The 16,043-nt window shown below is 48.2% G+C and overlaps 8 protein-coding genes across 10 annotated transcripts; 3 read left to right on the forward strand and 5 right to left on the reverse strand.

The window, feature by feature from the left end:
* On the forward strand, positions 1-2,580 carry BDBG_08088 (1-acyl-sn-glycerol-3-phosphate acyltransferase). The gene is made up of 2 exons (XM_002621419.2): positions 1-1,145; positions 1,295-2,580. Exons 1-2 carry the CDS (start codon positions 434-436, stop codon positions 1,504-1,506), a joined length of 924 nt encoding a protein of 307 aa, XP_002621465.1. The 5' UTR covers positions 1-433; the 3' UTR covers positions 1,507-2,580.
* Positions 2,559-4,167, reverse strand: BDBG_08089 (4'-phosphopantetheinyl transferase NpgA). The gene has a single exon (XM_002621420.2). It carries the CDS (start codon positions 3,942-3,944, stop codon positions 2,823-2,825), a length of 1,122 nt encoding a protein of 373 aa, XP_002621466.1. The 5' UTR covers positions 3,945-4,167; the 3' UTR covers positions 2,559-2,822.
* Positions 4,168-4,344: 177 nt separating this feature from the next.
* Positions 4,345-5,749, forward strand: BDBG_08090 (glutamine amidotransferase). Its single transcript, XM_002621421.2, has 2 exons — positions 4,345-4,652; positions 4,735-5,749. The coding sequence occupies exons 1-2, from the start codon at positions 4,411-4,413 to the stop codon at positions 5,324-5,326; spliced, it is 834 nt and encodes a 277-aa protein (XP_002621467.1). The 5' UTR covers positions 4,345-4,410; the 3' UTR covers positions 5,327-5,749.
* BDBG_08091 (nuclear cap binding protein subunit 2) lies at positions 5,173-6,479 on the reverse strand. Its single transcript, XM_002621422.2, has 5 exons — positions 6,293-6,479; positions 6,113-6,204; positions 5,992-6,036; positions 5,723-5,914; positions 5,173-5,663 (listed from the first exon to the last, which is right to left on the reverse strand). The coding sequence occupies exons 1-5, from the start codon at positions 6,446-6,448 to the stop codon at positions 5,534-5,536; spliced, it is 615 nt and encodes a 204-aa protein (XP_002621468.2). The 5' UTR covers positions 6,449-6,479; the 3' UTR covers positions 5,173-5,533.
* BDBG_08092 lies at positions 6,468-12,178 on the forward strand. Of its 3 annotated transcripts, none has more exons than XM_031723404.1 (5): positions 6,493-7,080; positions 7,147-9,288; positions 9,379-9,548; positions 9,654-10,110; positions 10,168-12,178. In XM_031723404.1, the coding sequence occupies exons 1-4, from the start codon at positions 6,706-6,708 to the stop codon at positions 9,721-9,723; spliced, it is 2,757 nt and encodes a 918-aa protein (XP_031580552.1). In that variant the 5' UTR covers positions 6,493-6,705; the 3' UTR covers positions 9,724-10,110; positions 10,168-12,178. The 3 variants fall into 3 exon arrangements, with proteins under 3 accessions (XP_002621469.1, XP_031580552.1, XP_031580553.1); XM_031723405.1 differs by having other exon boundaries at positions 9,654-10,911; positions 10,965-12,165; XM_002621423.2 differs by having other exon boundaries at positions 6,468-7,080; positions 9,654-12,165.
* On the reverse strand, positions 10,116-11,644 carry BDBG_08093 (uncharacterized protein). The gene has a single exon (XM_002621424.2). The coding sequence runs from the start codon at positions 11,629-11,631 to the stop codon at positions 10,972-10,974; it is 660 nt and encodes a 219-aa protein (XP_002621470.1). The 5' UTR covers positions 11,632-11,644; the 3' UTR covers positions 10,116-10,971.
* Positions 12,179-12,793: 615 nt separating the features above from the next.
* On the reverse strand, positions 12,794-14,183 carry BDBG_08094 (uncharacterized protein; the record flags this gene model as incomplete). The annotated part of the gene is made up of 2 exons (XM_031723406.1): positions 12,794-13,978; positions 14,079-14,183. 2 exons carry the CDS (start codon positions 14,181-14,183, stop codon positions 12,794-12,796), a joined length of 1,290 nt encoding a protein of 429 aa, XP_031580554.1.
* Positions 14,184-14,657: 474 nt separating this feature from the next.
* BDBG_08095 (peptidyl-prolyl cis-trans isomerase ssp-1) lies at positions 14,658-15,712 on the reverse strand (the record flags this gene model as incomplete). Its single annotated transcript, XM_002621426.2, has 4 exons — positions 15,581-15,712; positions 15,009-15,424; positions 14,775-14,891; positions 14,658-14,667 (listed from the first exon to the last, which is right to left on the reverse strand). Exons 1-4 carry the CDS (start codon positions 15,581-15,583, stop codon positions 14,658-14,660), a joined length of 546 nt encoding a protein of 181 aa, XP_002621472.1. The 5' UTR covers positions 15,584-15,712.
* Between the last annotated feature and the right edge of the window lie 331 nt (positions 15,713-16,043).

Genomic DNA, 16,043 nt, shown 5'->3' on the forward strand with positions numbered 1-16,043 from the left:
ATTTGTATTCCTCCTATCTATCCTGTAGTCTTGGGTATATTTATAGTCACTCCTTAGGTCTTCTCAAGTATTTATTATTATTTATTCCCTTCCCCGGCTTTGCGAGAAATAACGTTACCCAAATTACCCCCAACTGTGCTCGTTGAATAATATTTGCTGACCCCAACATGCTCCCGAAGCCGCCAAAATGAAAACAAAAAAAGTTATATTTCTCCCCACCAAAAACCTAAAAAATTATATTTAATATCCTTCCTCCAACCCACTTTGCCCTCGGCACCGTTCGCACCTAACCTCCACTCCTCCCTTTCTTTCCCTCTGGAAAAAATAAAGTGAAAAGGGAGAGGTCAATTGGGGGGAAAAAAACACAAAAAAATAAAAAATAAAAATAAAAATAAAGAATAGGAAAACCTGCCGACACAAGCCAAACCAAACCATGGCCATCCTCTCCTACCTCGTCACCGGCCTAACCTCCTACTTCGCCATCACCGTCTCCCTCTTCGGCCTCTCCCTCAAAATCCCCCGCGCCGGCTTCTTCGCCCGCTGCCTGGCCGCCTATGCCTGCCTCATCGCCTGCGCCTCCTACGGCCTCGTCGCCTCCATCGTCCTGCGTCTAGTCGGCTACGGCGGCCTGTCGCAGTGGACCGTCGCACGCAGCTTCAAATGGGCCATGCGCCTGTGCACGGGGACCTACTTTGAGATCGTCTCGGGCTCGGAATACCTCAGCACGCGGCCCGCCGTGTTCATCACGAACCACCAGACGGAGCTGGATGTGTTGTTGCTCGGCACGATCTTCCCGCCGTACTGTAGCGTGACGGCGAAGAAGTCGCTGTCGCGCGTGCCGGTGTTGGGATGGTTCATGACCCTGTCCGGCACGGTGTTTATTGACCGGGCGAACCGGGAGACGGCCGTGAAGGCGTTTGATGGGGCGGCGGAGCAGATGCAGAGGGAGAGGCAGAGTGTGCTTATCTTCCCCGAGGGGACGAGGAGTTACTCTGCGGAGCCGGCGTTGCTGCCGTTTAAGAAGGGGGCTTTCCATTTGGCGGTTAAGGCGGGCGTGGATATTGTCCCTGTTGTGGCGGAGAATTATGCGCATTTATTGGATGTGAAGAAGTTGCGCTTTGAGGCTGGGATGATTCGGGTTAAAGGTGTGTACAGTATAGTCTACTTCTTTGTTTCTCATTCGTTCCCCTTAATCCTGCGGTTGGGGAAGCAAAGCATTCATATCTGAAATCGAATCCCGTCAATTGTCAATGGAACGATCTGGCTAACGTGCACTTTCTCCCATCAACGTTAGTCCTCCCACCGCTTAGCACCAAGAACCTACAAACCAGCGATGTCGACGAGCTGACCACGAAGACACGGGAATCAATGCTGGAAGTTATCCAGGATATGTACAAGACGAGAGAAGCCCGGTATACGGAAGAAGCCTCCGCTTCCTCCATCCCTACGAACCGTGTTGCAATGCCTCCCCATGCCTCGTCCACCTCCACCGCCATTGAGACTTAATTAAAGTCAACACCAATCAAATAATTTGAAAAAAAAGGAAACTAGCTAGAGAGAAACGGATATGTCACCACCTACTCTTGTTCCCTTCGCCTTGGTACGCTCTATAAATCACATGGACTAAATAGCCCGCCAGTGGAAACGAAATACAAAGCCCTCCTCGCTCACATTTATCGACCTTACATGCCCCTCCTCTGTAATACCGGCATACCGCACGATAAAACGGGCGGCATTCCTCTTTCGATTCTTTTATTTCCTAATTTCTATCTACTCCACGAAGGAAAACGGCAAACGGCAACTGTTGTATATACATTCAATGGGGAAGGAGATCCACTACGGATGGCGGGATTTACGAAAGCCTTATTCACGCATGCTGACGCACCACACCCATCCGCCGCCTCTACACAATAAGAGATATATCCTAGCACAAGGGATTATCTTAAAACAACTGTTTCGACTGACCTGGAGGCCAAGATGGGATGGCAACTAGAAGCGCTTTTCCGACTGCGGAGCAGGAGGCCATAGAGGAATGGGGGTTTCTTTTCTTTTCCGTTTCTTTCTTTTCCTTTCTTGATACCTATTTCGATTCTTTCTTATTTCCGTATCCGTTTCTATCCTCCGCTATCCACTTCTACGGTATTTCGCCACAAGGTTGAAAAGAAAACAACAGGGAGAAAGAAAAGAAAGGGGAAAAAAAGCTTCACACTTAAACTTATGGCCAGGCATCCTACTCTACTTGCCTCCGTCCGTCACCCCTCTCTTTTCCGTCTTGATGCGCCTGGCCTTTCTTACAGCCTCCGTATATATCATGTATTATGCATTTCCAGCGCGTTCCGGAGTTTTTCCCCCCCTTTCATCGACCCCCCTCTTTTTGTTATATTTCGTATTTATTCGCGATTTCTTTATTCCTTCTCCCTTCCATTTCCATGTCTAGAAGCAGTGAGGCTTTCTAAGACAGCAAGCAGTCTATGCTGCTTTCTGTATGGAGACACTATACTGTGATTAATATCATCATGATACTAGACGGATAGACAGATGAATGCAAAATGTATAGATTTTTTTTTTTTTTTTTTTTTTCCTAGTTTGAATTTCTTTGGAGAAAAGTGATGGATGAGATTGATTGCGCGTGACGGTTAGTAGAACATACATGTAGGGGCGATGATAATATGTTGTCCAGAGTATTCTATATATAACCCTTCAGCCATTAGAGTCAAATATATATATTGTCGTAATAAATAAAATCATCCCGTGGAATCCTCTCAACACACACAAAACTGACACAGATGCAGAACCCTCAACCGCCCCCCGCTAAATCACTCTTAATCCAAACATTCACATTGCCCTCTCGCACACAGCGCCACATCCCTCTCGATATCCATCAAGCGAAACTCATCCCACCGGGCCTTCATCTCCTCTTCGCCTGCAGAGTTCCCAAACCCACCCCCTCTCCCCGCTGTCGCAAAGATGTAGTCATTTCCAAACGCCACCACCTCCAAACGCACTTCTGGCACATCCCGGCCATACAACGTAGCTCTGATCCCTGTCTCCGGTACTCCCCACTGCAAGGATGCAGATGAAGCTGGTGGCGTCGGAACGACAACATCTCTGAATTCCAGATCACGTAGCCAGGGCGCTAGGAGCGCTTCGCCGGTCATTTTTATATACGCTTCCTTGAGGGCCCAGTAGGTGTAGAAGAGGCGGAGACGGTAGATTATCGACTCTTGTAAGGTCATAGCCGCGCTGCTGCTGCTGCTGCTGCTGTTGTTGTTGTTGATTCTGGGATATGCCTTCATTGCATCTAGTTCGTTTGTTGAGAAGACCTCAGCGAAGATGTCGATGAAGGCGTGTAGTTCGGCTTCTGTCTTTGGGGGCCCGCGGTTGCGGCGGGCTGGGTCATCCATGCAGGTTATGTCTATGCCGATTTGAGGGGAGGGGGAGGGGTGGTTGTTATAGGCATCTGTGTTTGAGCTCAGGGTAACGCGGGGTTGCGGGGAGAATGCCTCTTCCACGCTTCGTGGTGCGGGGCTAATGCATCCTGCCAATGCGACGAGGGAGGCTTGGTGGCTGACGTTAAATTCAATGTTTGGGATGGGAGTCAAGGGATTGGCGTCCCGGTTATCATCCCCAGATAGAGGTGGCTGATGCCGTTGAGGGGGGATATAGCAGGGCCTTTTATGCGGGGCCGGGGTGCGGCTGATGACGATTTGGGCCCAGGGAACTTGACATGTGCGGTGGATGAAGAGATATTTTAACAGATAGGAGGCAAGAGACATGTGGCGGTCTGAGAGGTGGTAGAAGGCTTTGACGGTGGTTTGGTCGGATTCTTGGAGGGTGGAGAGGAGGGGGAGGGACTGAGTTGTGGCCGTTAGAGGCCTAGTGTCAATGTACCATCTTGTTAGGGTTGAGGGAGAAGAAGGAGATGGAGATGGCAGTGAAGCCATGCCCGTGGAGAGAAACTGGTTATATAGATATATATATATCTATATAGAATCCTATATGTATGTTTATAAATGGATATCTTGTAAATATTACAGATACTTTAACCACCCCGCAAGTTCAAGCAGCAAATGCATCAATGCATATCAAAACCGCATTTCAAATACGGGTAGCAAAAAAGTAATTATCACAGTATTATTATAAGAAACAAAAGGAAACAGACAAAGGTATTCCATGTATGGGTATAATCAAAACTGATAGAAAGATTTGTAGCTGGAGATTTATATATCGACTTATCTAATCAGATCTGACTCCACCTGACGATGCACGTGATCCTTTCCGATTCGCAAAATTCACCCGATACAATACATTACAAAAATACAATACCATACCCGTAGTCATATGTTCATATTGCGCGAGAGGTGAGAGTTAGAATTCGAGAATGTTGACTCAACCTCACTCACTCATGCGATGGCGATTACTGTGGGAGTTCTGGCCCTCCAAGGCGCTTTCTACGAACATTTAAAGCTTCTACGTAAAGCTGCAGCAAGCCTGTCGCCCAACGAAACCCAAAAATGGAATTTCATTGAAGTTCGCACGCCGGCGGAACTCGAAATATGCGACGCCTTGATTATTCCCGGCGGAGAAAGCACAGCTATCTCCCTGGTTGCCGCTAGGTCGCAATTACTCGAGCCACTAAGAGATTTTGTTAAGTGAGCTTAGTCCATCTGCTGCACGAAGCGGCCCGTTCTTCAATGTCACCGCGACTGACAATTGGATTCCGTTTTCAACCAGACTTCGCCGTCGACCAACCTGGGGAACATGCGCCGGTCTAATCTTACTCGCCGAGTCGGCAAATCGGACAAAGGAGGGAGGCCAGGAGCTCATTGGTGGCCTTGATGTGCGCGTAAATAGGAACCATTTCGGCAGGCAGACTGAGAGCTTCCAGGCGCCATTGAAGTTGCCCTTCTTGTCCGAAGTGCGCCAGGGCGGCGAGAGCTCCGATCAATCGGCAACCTTCATGGGTGTATTTATCCGAGCTCCTGTGGTCGAGAAGCTACTCCCTTTTGTAGATGATATACAGGTTGAAGAACAAAAGAGAGAAGGAACAGTAGTGGCACCATCACGGCATCCAAAGGATCCTGCGGCGCGGAAGGCAATGAGTGATCATGTCGATGTGCTCGCAAAACTACCGGGCAGGGCAGCCAGGCTTGCTCAAACGGGCGCAGATATCCATGCGGATACGGATTCAGGAGATATTGTGGCCGTGAAACAGGGCAATGTTTTTGGCACGAGCTTCCATCCCGAGTTGACGGATGACCCCAGGATTCATGCCTGGTGGTTGCAGCAGGTCGAGCAAGCGGTGTCGAAATCGCGGGCCTCCTAGCAATGACAACATTTGCACTGCGGCAATGGCGAATCCAACATCGAACAAGGTATCCCCTGTGTTAAGGTTCTTTACCCTTCCATGGGCCAGCTTGAATATTTGATAGATAGATCTCTTTTCCCATTGTGTATGTAGAATTATAACTTCATTAACTTGAAACAATAACGCCTCCCTTGCGCCCCGATCCTGCCCAGCTCAAAAATTATCTTACCTGCCTTTCCCATACTCTTCCTCCTCCTTCCTTCGCTCATCAGCGATCGCCCGGCCGTAACCACCGCGGCCTGGATCATATTCATCTCTGTATTCATCCCGAACCTGGCCACCAGATTTACCCCGTCTGTAAAAATCTAGTTAGCCGAATAGCAATTCCAAAGGCTTCTTTTGTACCCGACGTACCCGTATTGCCGACCCTCCTGGAATCCCGGGTCTAGATCCGTCCGAATGATGCGCTCATCCAGCTTTGTTCCTCCAATATATTTCATACAGTCGAGCGCGTCTTGATGGGTATAGTATTCAACAAAGCAGAAGCCGCAAGGTGTTTTCGCAAACCGATCGAGGCCCATGACTAGTCGTTTGATCTCTCCGCATCTGAGGATTGTTAATGACACTCTTCCAATGCAATGCGAACGATCTCATCGACCCCGAAAACTGTATTCTTTACATACTTGGCGAAGAGTTCGTGTATCTGCTCCTCCGTCGTATAGAATGAACTGCATCAGGGCCATTTATGTCAATCGACTGACTGTCAAACCAAAACGCGATCAACGAGTTGATGTGTAGACGTACAGATTCCCGACATAGAGTGTAGTGGCATCCTTCAAAGGGTCAACGGGGTCTTCTTGAGGGCCATCTCTGTCACCGAACTTCCTCCGCTTATTCTGTTATGAGCGAGGAGATTTTGTTTTCAGCAAATCCAATCCAACCTAGGGCAAATAATACACAGAGATGAAAGAGGATATGACATACCTTCGACAGATAATATGCGCTTGGCTTATCCAACCTTTCAATTGTAGGTCGCATCGTGTCAGAGGAGCTGTATTTATGTAGTTGCTGTAGGAATCGAAGTGATTTGCCGGAATCTTGTTGTTGTTGTTCAAGCTGGTTTGACTGCGAGGAGCTCATGGCTTGGCGCTTCCAAAATCTCCACGCCAAAAATTTATCAAGTATTTAAATATTTAACTACATATTAATATCAACAAACGAACCCGGGGGACGCTATTTTCTCCTTGTCCCCCATGCTAATGGCTGTTTACTGGGCCCTATAGTAACCCTCTAACTTCCATACTGTCTAAACAAATATACCTTCGTGGAGGCGCTTTCAAACTGCACCAGTTGATCCGTCAAAACACGCCCCGAAACCTACCTCGTCTGCCCCAGCCATGCCGAAGGTCATCGACTACTCTCCTCCCTGGCTGTCTAGGCCATCACCAGGAGCTACGTTCTTTTTAAGTTCTAGGTCAGAGCGCCCATCACAAGCAAATCGCATTTCGAAAAGCAAAGATGCTAGTGACACGCGCGAGCAGCGTTATCTTGGACCCAAGCGGACTTTGACGAGAAGGGGGACGGAAGTCTTCGCGGTCGTGGATAACCAGATTCGGTGGTCTAACCTTTCTACTTTGGAGAATGAATGGCAAGCTGAAGTGCGGCAAAAGAGAAAGGGGACAGAGCGGGGACGGGAAACGGAGAGGAGCCCGTCGCAGGAAGAAGAAAGCTGCCTGGGACATGCTGCGGATGAGGAGGCGCCTTTCTACAGAGTAATACAAAACCAATCAATGGATAAGAGAATTATTGAAAAGGACGCTAGCTAATATTTCCTTCAGGTTCTCACGGTGCCAGTATACGGTCAGATAACACAACTTGTCCCTTCTCCAAATGGTAATTTCCTGGCCATTATCACGCCGCATACCGTCCACATCGCAATATTACCAGATTCTTCCCACCTCTCGGGCCCCGATCACTCGCCGCTCCGGCTTAAGACGTTTCAACTAGGCCCTACGACCCATGTTATTCCCGAGGCCCCTGTAATAACTGCCCTGTGGCATCCGTTGGGGATATGCGATAACCAAGGCGGCTGTCTCATTACGGTCACCCAAGATGCCGCAGTGCGAGTATGGGAGATTGACAGGAATAACCATTGGTCATTTGATAGGCCAACGGTAGCCGTTGATTTGAAAAAATTGGCAGATGGAACATCAATGGACGAGGACTTTGCGCCATCTGGATTTGGGCAAAACAAGGGATTTTCAGCCGATTTCTTCGATATGGAAGTTGCTTCAGCTTGCTTTGGAGGTCATGGCTACGAGGATGAAGATGCATGGGCACCAATGACTCTCTGGGTTGCAATGCGACCTGGATATATCTATGCATTGTGTCCACTGCTACCGTCAAAGTGGCAGGTCCCCTCAATTACGATACCGTCTTTGACGGCGTCCATTATCCATAAATTGGCCAGTGTACAGGGTGATCATCCTTCTGAATTTGACGACGACCAGATGGCTATCCAGCAACAGTATGAATGGCTTGCAGAAATTGATAATCAAGAGCCTCTACCCCTTCCTGAAGACACTGGGCTTTCTTCAATGGCTGAAGTTCGTGCTCGCCCAGCGAATCCCAGTGCAATACCAAGACTACAGGGCCCATTTCAGTTTGACCTTGGAGAGGAAGTGGATGAATTGGATCTCACTGATATTTTGGTTATCGCCGCCAAGGCCGATGTCGAAGATTTGATGTTAGGAGAAGACGGCTATCCACTCGAAGGGAGCCCTCGGGAGGGTGTATCAGCAACTATAATATGCGTTGCTACGACAACTGGCAGAGTTCATGTTTGTCTTGAGCTAGATGGCGTTGAGGGTCAATGGCTTCCCAAGACAAATAAGGGGGGCTTTACAACTCCGGTGTCTTATCCATCTGAGCTGCTATTGCTAGAATCTTTAGAGACGGTTAGGGAGAAACACCAAACTCCAAACTCCTGGCCACTATTCACCGAGGATGTCCACTCTCGATACAACTTCTTCCTCACCTCAGCGAACAATGTTACTTTCTTCTCACTGTTGTCTTGGGCCGAAAGACTCGAAGCAGAACTTCAGTCACCCGACCCCGCCGGTTCAGGATTCCGCGTTAAGGTTCTATGCGATGGATCGATGGCACTACGGGAACAAATCGTTCAAGTAACTGATCACGAATCGGTGACTACTACCACAAATCAGTCGCAACCGGAGCATCTCCCAAGCTCCCTAGTTCTTCACGACTACGATATAGGTTATCTATTGTTGACAAACTCCGCGTCCCGTATCTATGCCGTCATTCTCGATTCACCATCCTATGACCCATTATCATTAACAAGCGAACTTGCTTCCTTCGAAGCCGACGTCACCCACCAGCCATCACTTGTTGCTCCCCGTCGTTCAGTGTACCAACCCCCATCAGCATTCTATTCCCTGCCCCCGCTAGCCTCCTTTATCGAAGATGTAGTTCCACACGGCCACAGGCACACTCTCAAGGAACCCGTCCGGCTCTCGCCATCAACATTAGATCTCATTACCGCGGCCCACAGAATCCTAAGCGCCCACACCAGTTCCCTCGAGCGAGCCGCCTCGGATCTTTTCCGCCGCTGCGAACGGTTACAAGGCGAAATGCAGGACCAGTTAAGCCAACTCGCAGAGATAGCGGAGCGGATCAACAACATATCCGATGGCATTGGGCAAGACTCCGAAGGAACACGTAATGGAGACGAGAAGCGGCCCCTAAATTCAAGGATGACAGCGGCAGAATCTCGACAGAAGCTGCTAGTGGAACGGTACAATAATATCCGAAATAAGATGGCCAAGGCCGGTGGTCGGCCGATGAGTGAGAAGGAAAAGAGCTGGGTTAGTGAGGTCGACAGGCTCTCTGTTTTCCTTGGCGAGACGGAGGAGGGAAAGGAGGGGGAAAAGTCCAGCGAATTGGCTCGTCGCATGGAAACTGTAAGATCTTATTGTTTATCTAATTTATTCCTTTTCTCTGCTCTTTTGATTCATTGAACGGGCACGTTAAACTGATCGGACAATACAAAGGCCCAATCTCTCGCGAAGAGCCTCCTCGCAGAGGTATCTCAGATTTCTGGAGAGACGACTACATCTAATGTACCTTCAACGCCAGGTACCCCTAGCAGCCATCAACCCAAGATCCCACAACGGTTACAACGGGCCAAAATCGCAGACGCCATGAGCATGGTGGAGCGAGAGTACGTTAAAATCACTACCCTTTACCCCGGCGTGTCCACACCTTTTTGCTTTTTTTTCTTTTTTTTTTCTCGCGCCAATCGACTAACCCACCCAACTTATATTAGATCTGCCGTCATCGATGCAATCACGTCGAGGCTGGAGCGACTTACTACGAGCATCAGCGGCGTGGACTAGGACCATCCTTTGTATCTCATTCTATCAAGGTTTGGGGAGCTTTTTGTTGTTTGTTTACATCACTTGTTCCTTAGGAATCTCTGCCGCGTACTATTGGAATCAGTATATCATCTGTCAAAGCTTGAGAGAAATTCACATCCGCCTCGTTTTCTTTTCTTTTCTTTTCTTTTCTTTTCTTTTCTTTTCTTTTCTTCTCTTTCTTCCTGCCTTTTCCCTCCTGCACATGGAGTTCTACCAGGTATATGTAACCACATCGTCTTCATCCTTTTCATCTACATCCTCCATCTTGTGCCAAGACAGGAAAATATAATGGCCGTTTTGACACAGTAATTAGGGATGGCAGTTATCTTTATGGAATGTTTTGAGTGGGAGAGAGAGCGAGTGTATGTGCGTGTACCTGCGCTTGTGAAATGATATTGAAACATGCGCTGAATATCTATGCAGGTGTACTCTGCAGAACAGCAGCAGCTCCCCTCAAGAAGATATCGGAAAAATACAAAACATATTCCCCTTGGCAGTAAGGTATTCAAATTATCAAAGCAATGAGGACAAAGGTAGCGACTATCAAAGGTTAGACGATACGTGAGAGGTCTGCTGTGAGCTCTCTCCTTAACAGTTTCTTCCCGCAGACACAAATCAACTTTGCTCAATCGGATCGATTCTGCGACCAAAAACTCCCTTAAAGCAAAGCTCCAACGCACTTCTCTCCCCATCACCACTCCCCGCAATCGTATGAGTCGCCTGAGCCTAACGTGCTACAAATAGATAGGGAACAGAAATCCGATGGGAAGAAAACATGGACAAAGAAAGGAGAAATGGTCACCGCGTTGTGATTGGCAAGCACATCTATGGTGTCAAGCAGTTGAAATATGCAAACACGCAAGCGTCTACCAACCCCCTTTCCCGCGATCGATGTATTGTTGTTCTCTGTCGCGTTAAAAGAGAAAGGAAAAAGGAGATTCAATGCCATTCCGCTAAAACCCCCTCCCTTAGAACACCTCATATGATATCTAGTTCCCTGCCATTGCCCGACGAATATCCTACTCGAAATGCGCCTTTCAAAACCAACCCCCGAATCATGACCAAATGCCAGCCGTTAGCTATGACGCACGGTTTATCTGAAGTTAAAGCCCATGAACAAGAGCTTCAAAACAAAGATGAAAAGCAGAACGAACAAAGGAAAAAAAAGTAAACTCCTTTCTCCAACCCAAAAAAACAAAGCCTTACGAGAGAACCAAAAGAAAATCTTCAACATAACCGCTCCCACTCCCCCTCCAAATCCACAACCTCCGTAATCTTCCTCTCCAAATCCCCAATAACAACCTCCCACTCCGGCAACTGAATGCTCTCCAACATGTCCTCCCACGGCGGTATCTGCCGGAGAAACCCCTCCCACCAACTCCGAATCATCAGCTCCTCCGACTGCGGCAGCCAGACAAACGCACTGGCAATCAAATGATCCAGATTCCTCTTCGCATTACACCAAGCCAGATACGTCACGGTCACAAAGAGATGCTTCATTTCTCCAACACGCGTGATTAATACCTCATACTCGCGCTTATCCGGGTGTAGCTGGACCGCGTGGCAGGGCAGCTTTGCTGTGGGGAGTAAGTTTGGGTTGTTGGGCCCGGGATACTGGGCTTTCCATTGGAAGAGGCGGCTGATGGTGCTTATGTGTTCGTTATAGTGTATGGGGTCTCTTCTGGAGCAGGTGTAGTAGTGGCGCTTGTGATACACGGCTTGTATAACCCGGAAATCAAGGAAGCATTTGCCCGCTGCCTCAAGGACTAATTCGATGGCGCTGGCAAATCGAGGCGGGACAATGGGGAAGAGATGTGTTGGGGACTTGAGCTGTTCTCTGATGGCGATACGCAGTTCTTGAAGGTATACAGCGGCTGGACTTTGCATGTCTGTATGTGAGAGGGGTTGGATTAAGGGCTTTCTGGGGCTTTTCAAGAGATGTCAGGGGCAAGTGAGAAAGGGTTAGCTGCGTTGGAGGCATCTGAAAGAGAGGTATAAGTACCTTCAAGATGTAAAAATAGAGATATCTCTATACATTTCGTGTATAGAAAAGTGGGAGGTAAAATAAACGTGTGCTGTGTTATACCGATTCTCGATCAGAGAGGCATTCATTCACGGTGGGAACTTGGAGATGGTTCCGAGCTCAATTGCTGGTGAATGAGTGGCAGCAGCCCTTCACAACACATGAAATGCAATAACACAAGGAATGTTATTGTTGACAAACAGCCAGCAAAAAAAAGGAGGGTGCGGGATCCAAGTATGAAATATTTTGGACAGTGAAGCTTGGGAAAAGAAGGGGATTTCATAGGGATATCATATGGTACGAGAGTAGGCTAGTAGACGGCAGTGATATCATTCTATTGAAAGAGAATATTAGAGACACAGTTATTCCATCCAAATGCAGCTTCTTTCACTTTCCAAGCTTGATCGCAAGCAACATCGCGGTAAGGACCAGCGCTATGAGTGAGTGGTAAGCCAAAAAGAAACACGCTGATGCGTAGACAGGAGGACATGAGACCCCGACGGAAGAGTAGATTAGGAGTTGTAGAACTTCTCCTGGAAAGAGCCAACACCGAACTCAGAATTTAAAAAACCAAAAAAAAAAAAAAAAAAAAAAAAAAAAAAAAAAAAAAAAAACAAAATAACAGTCATTATTCGGTTCCGCCCCTTGAATAAGCATTCCATATCCCACAATACACATTATTTACCCAACGGTATCTCGAGGAATGTAGATGTGAACACGCAGTACGGACGATATCAATCAAAAACAGCAATTTTTCTCTCCTTCCGCTTCAAAAAAAGTCTCGGATTCTTCCTGTAATGTTCAGAATAACAATTGATTAATTTTTTTTTTTTTTTTTCCAAGGAAAGAAAGACAGAAAAAGAAAGAAAGAAAAAGAAAACAGGAAAACCGCACTGTTCTGCGACTGCCCCTGGAAAGCTATCATAATCCACAAGAGAGCTATCAGCGTCTGCGTGGAAAGTGCGTTTAGAAACAAAGCGACAAAACCAGAGAAATAGGGGAAACAGGAAATATATACCACTATTTTCAATGATTTGGCATTACCCCATCGCCGTTCACGAAATCCCCAAAAAGCTGATCAGCCTCAAGGCCAGAGATGTTAGCCGGCTGCTCTATCACCGCCTCTTTAGCCACCATCTCCTGCCAGGTCGGATAGGCAAACCGATCAATCATCGCCTTCAACTCGCTCGCCTGTCTCAGTGCATCCCGAGCGCGCAACACGATCCCACATGGCAACTCATCCTTGTAGACACCCATCCACTCTGCGAAGCCCCAGCAGATGTTCTTGAGCGCCCCGATTAGGCCGTCACGGATGTTGACGCACTGGAAGCGCATGTTGTCGAGATACTCTCCCCACTGGTGCAGGCGAAAATTGTGCTCTAGACTCTGGATGTGGATGTAGAAGGTGAACGCAAGCTCGTGCTGGCGGTGCAGGAGGAACATGGACTCGCGGGCTTGGGTGGTGAGCATCTCGATGGAAGTGAGGAAGCGCTCTGTCTGCGCGGGGACGTGGAATTTCATTATATCGGAAAAGTGGTGGAAGGGCTGCTGCAGGAGTAGGTCTGCGGCCGTGAGAAGGGGGTTACCAGCCTCCATGGTGGTATGGCCAGCGGGGTGCTGGGGGAAAGAAGAGGAGGAGCGGCTGGGAGAGTCTGAAGACGGAGTAGGATAGGCACTCGTCGTGTCAGCGGAGAAGACGGAGAAGACGCTTGAACTACGAGTATTTTCGTAGCTTGAGGTGCACTGGAAGCTACCTGTTCCGGGGATTTCGTCTCGCATTGTTGCTGTGGTTGAAGGCATGATATGCTGCGCACTTGATTGAAGAACTCTTGCAGGGCGGGGTTTGGGCGAGCCCCCTACAGAGCTGGTTCCAATGATCTGGGGGTCGATCAGACTGGCATCAACACGCTGTTCAGTCGGGAAGTTTTGAGTGCTGCTGCTGGTGTTGTTGTTAAATCCGGAGTGGAGGGCAAAGGTATAGCCAAAGGGGTTTCCGTCGAACAAAAGGGGCTCAGCTTCCTCTTGCTTGACTTCAGTGGAGGCAATGGGCGCAGAAGCGAAAGAGCCAGATCCGTTGGCATGGTGATTCATAACACTGTGCGCACCAAATTGAGCTCCTTCAGTTGGCCCATTGCGATGCCCAGCAGCCCCGAGATGGTCTTCATCGTGACGAGGAGAGCGTGGGGATTCATCACGCGGTAAAGTGAACTTCTTGAATGAGCCACAAAGAGTAAAATGTTAGATCTAACTCTCCCTTTTGTATACGATAATATTACCAGGATAAAGGATAGATAGATATTTCAAGCCTTACTTCTAGTAGATGCTCGATGCCCAGCCGATCTGGCAACTCATCCCACTCAGACGAGGAAAGCTGCGAGCTCCCGCGTACTTGCTGAGGAGAGTATTCACACTTCATCGTGTGGAGGAAGCGTATATCTCTTCTCGAGGTTTCTTTTTTCCCTTTAAATCAAAAACAAAGAGATAATCGTCGTGACAGGTCCCTAGACACAGGGGTGGGATACGACGTGGAGATCGTGGTTTCAAAGAAAGACGCAGAGAAATCTGCTGATGAGGTATGATGAAAAAGAGGTTTGTGATGAAAGAGAAAAGAAGAAAATGAAAGAATCAGATTTGCTTTCTCAAAAGGCATTTCTTTTGTTTATTTCCTAATGAAGAGCAGGGCAATGTGTGCGTGTGCAGTCAAGGTGCCGATGCATGCTCAACCTGATAAAGCTGATGGGTATCATAGCAGTTCACATAGATGTGTATAGCAGGATCCAATTTCATCCTTTTACAATTGACCTGGTATACTAGTTACACAAAATGAAAGAATATCATGGTCTGGTATATAGTGATTTATTTTCCTTTCATTCCTTTCATCGATATTGATTCATTGAACACTAGATTGCTAGGTTAGCGTATATACTGCCCCTTGTTTGGCTCTTATATATGGAGCTGGGATGTACAAGGAAAGAAAGAACGCGGAGACATGACATAAATGACATACCGTTCAATGAGATGAACCCCAGAAGCTGTCTCGACAATCCCGCTGACCTGTCCCGGCTTAAGAGCAAAAGCCGCTTCTTCGAATTCAGCTTGCATTTCACCTCGGCCGAAGAAACCCCTAGGAAATGACAATCTATCAGTTATCAAGATATCTAAAAACAAAAATCCATAAAAGAAAACCCAAAATAAAAGGTACAAAAAAGCCAAGAGAATCAAGAGGATCAACAAGACTCACAAATCCCCCTTCTTCCTCGCACTACTACAATCCGACTCCGACATGGCAATATCCCCCAACGTCGTCTCCCCAGCTCTGATACGCTCCTCATGCCCGCGCAAGATCTCCAACGCCTCCTCCTTGGAGCGCGTGATCTCCGACTCCCGCCAGCTGCTGGGCCGTCGACTGCCACGGTGCTTGATAAGAAGATGGCTGGCGCGGATCTTGCCCTCAACAGGGCCGCCGCCGGCGCCGCCTAATGTGTAACGGTCAGCAGGTCCGCTGTGATGCTGTGCCATGTATACTTTGAGCTTGTCGGTGTCGGTATCGGCGGGGGGTTCCCATCTGGATTCTTTGGTTGTGGGGTTGAAGTAGTAAGGGAGGTTTTTGGAGTTTGAGTGGCGGACTTCCCAGCCGGGCGGGAGACCTGATTCATCCTGGAGGTGAGGCAAGCATTGTTCATTGCTTTTGTCAGAAATGATAGCTCAATTGGGAAATAGTAGGGAGTCTTGCTGGATGGTCTGCTGTGGGTGGTTGGTGGTGGGAATGAGGGGGTAGTTCGTGTGATGGCCCCTTTGGGAGACGCAACTTACCATGATGATGTATTATATTCCGCGAAAGTGATGGGAGGATATCTCCGGATATTATAGATAAGAGAAGAGCTATAGATACTGGAATTGTAGAGCAGTGAAGTGATATTGATATCACCAGGGGTAGAAGAGGCGAGCTGGACAAACTGCGGGATCAACTACATGGAAGGGAAGTCCGAGCTTGGCTCTTGTCCCGAACCGGTTAGCCCAGTTTGCCCCCCGTCTTCTGCCTCGATCCTCGATCTTCAACTTCTTCACTTCGCCTCATCTCATTCCATCTACATACTACTCACCATCCATCATCCATCTATCTGCCATTCCCTCCGACGCCCGTCGCTTAGGAAAGAATACAACCACCCTCGTACTCTCCTCCTCCTCCTCCTCGTTCTCCTCCTTCTATCGCTCTATCCGGCACATTAATTTAATCTCACCGTCGTGCTCCCCCCGCGTCGTTCGTTTTGAGAAA

The sequence above is a fragment of the Blastomyces gilchristii genome (genome assembly GCF_000003855.2).
Source record: "Blastomyces gilchristii SLH14081 genomic scaffold supercont1.22, whole genome shotgun sequence".
In the NCBI taxonomy this organism is placed as follows: domain Eukaryota; kingdom Fungi; phylum Ascomycota; class Eurotiomycetes; order Onygenales; family Ajellomycetaceae; genus Blastomyces; species Blastomyces gilchristii.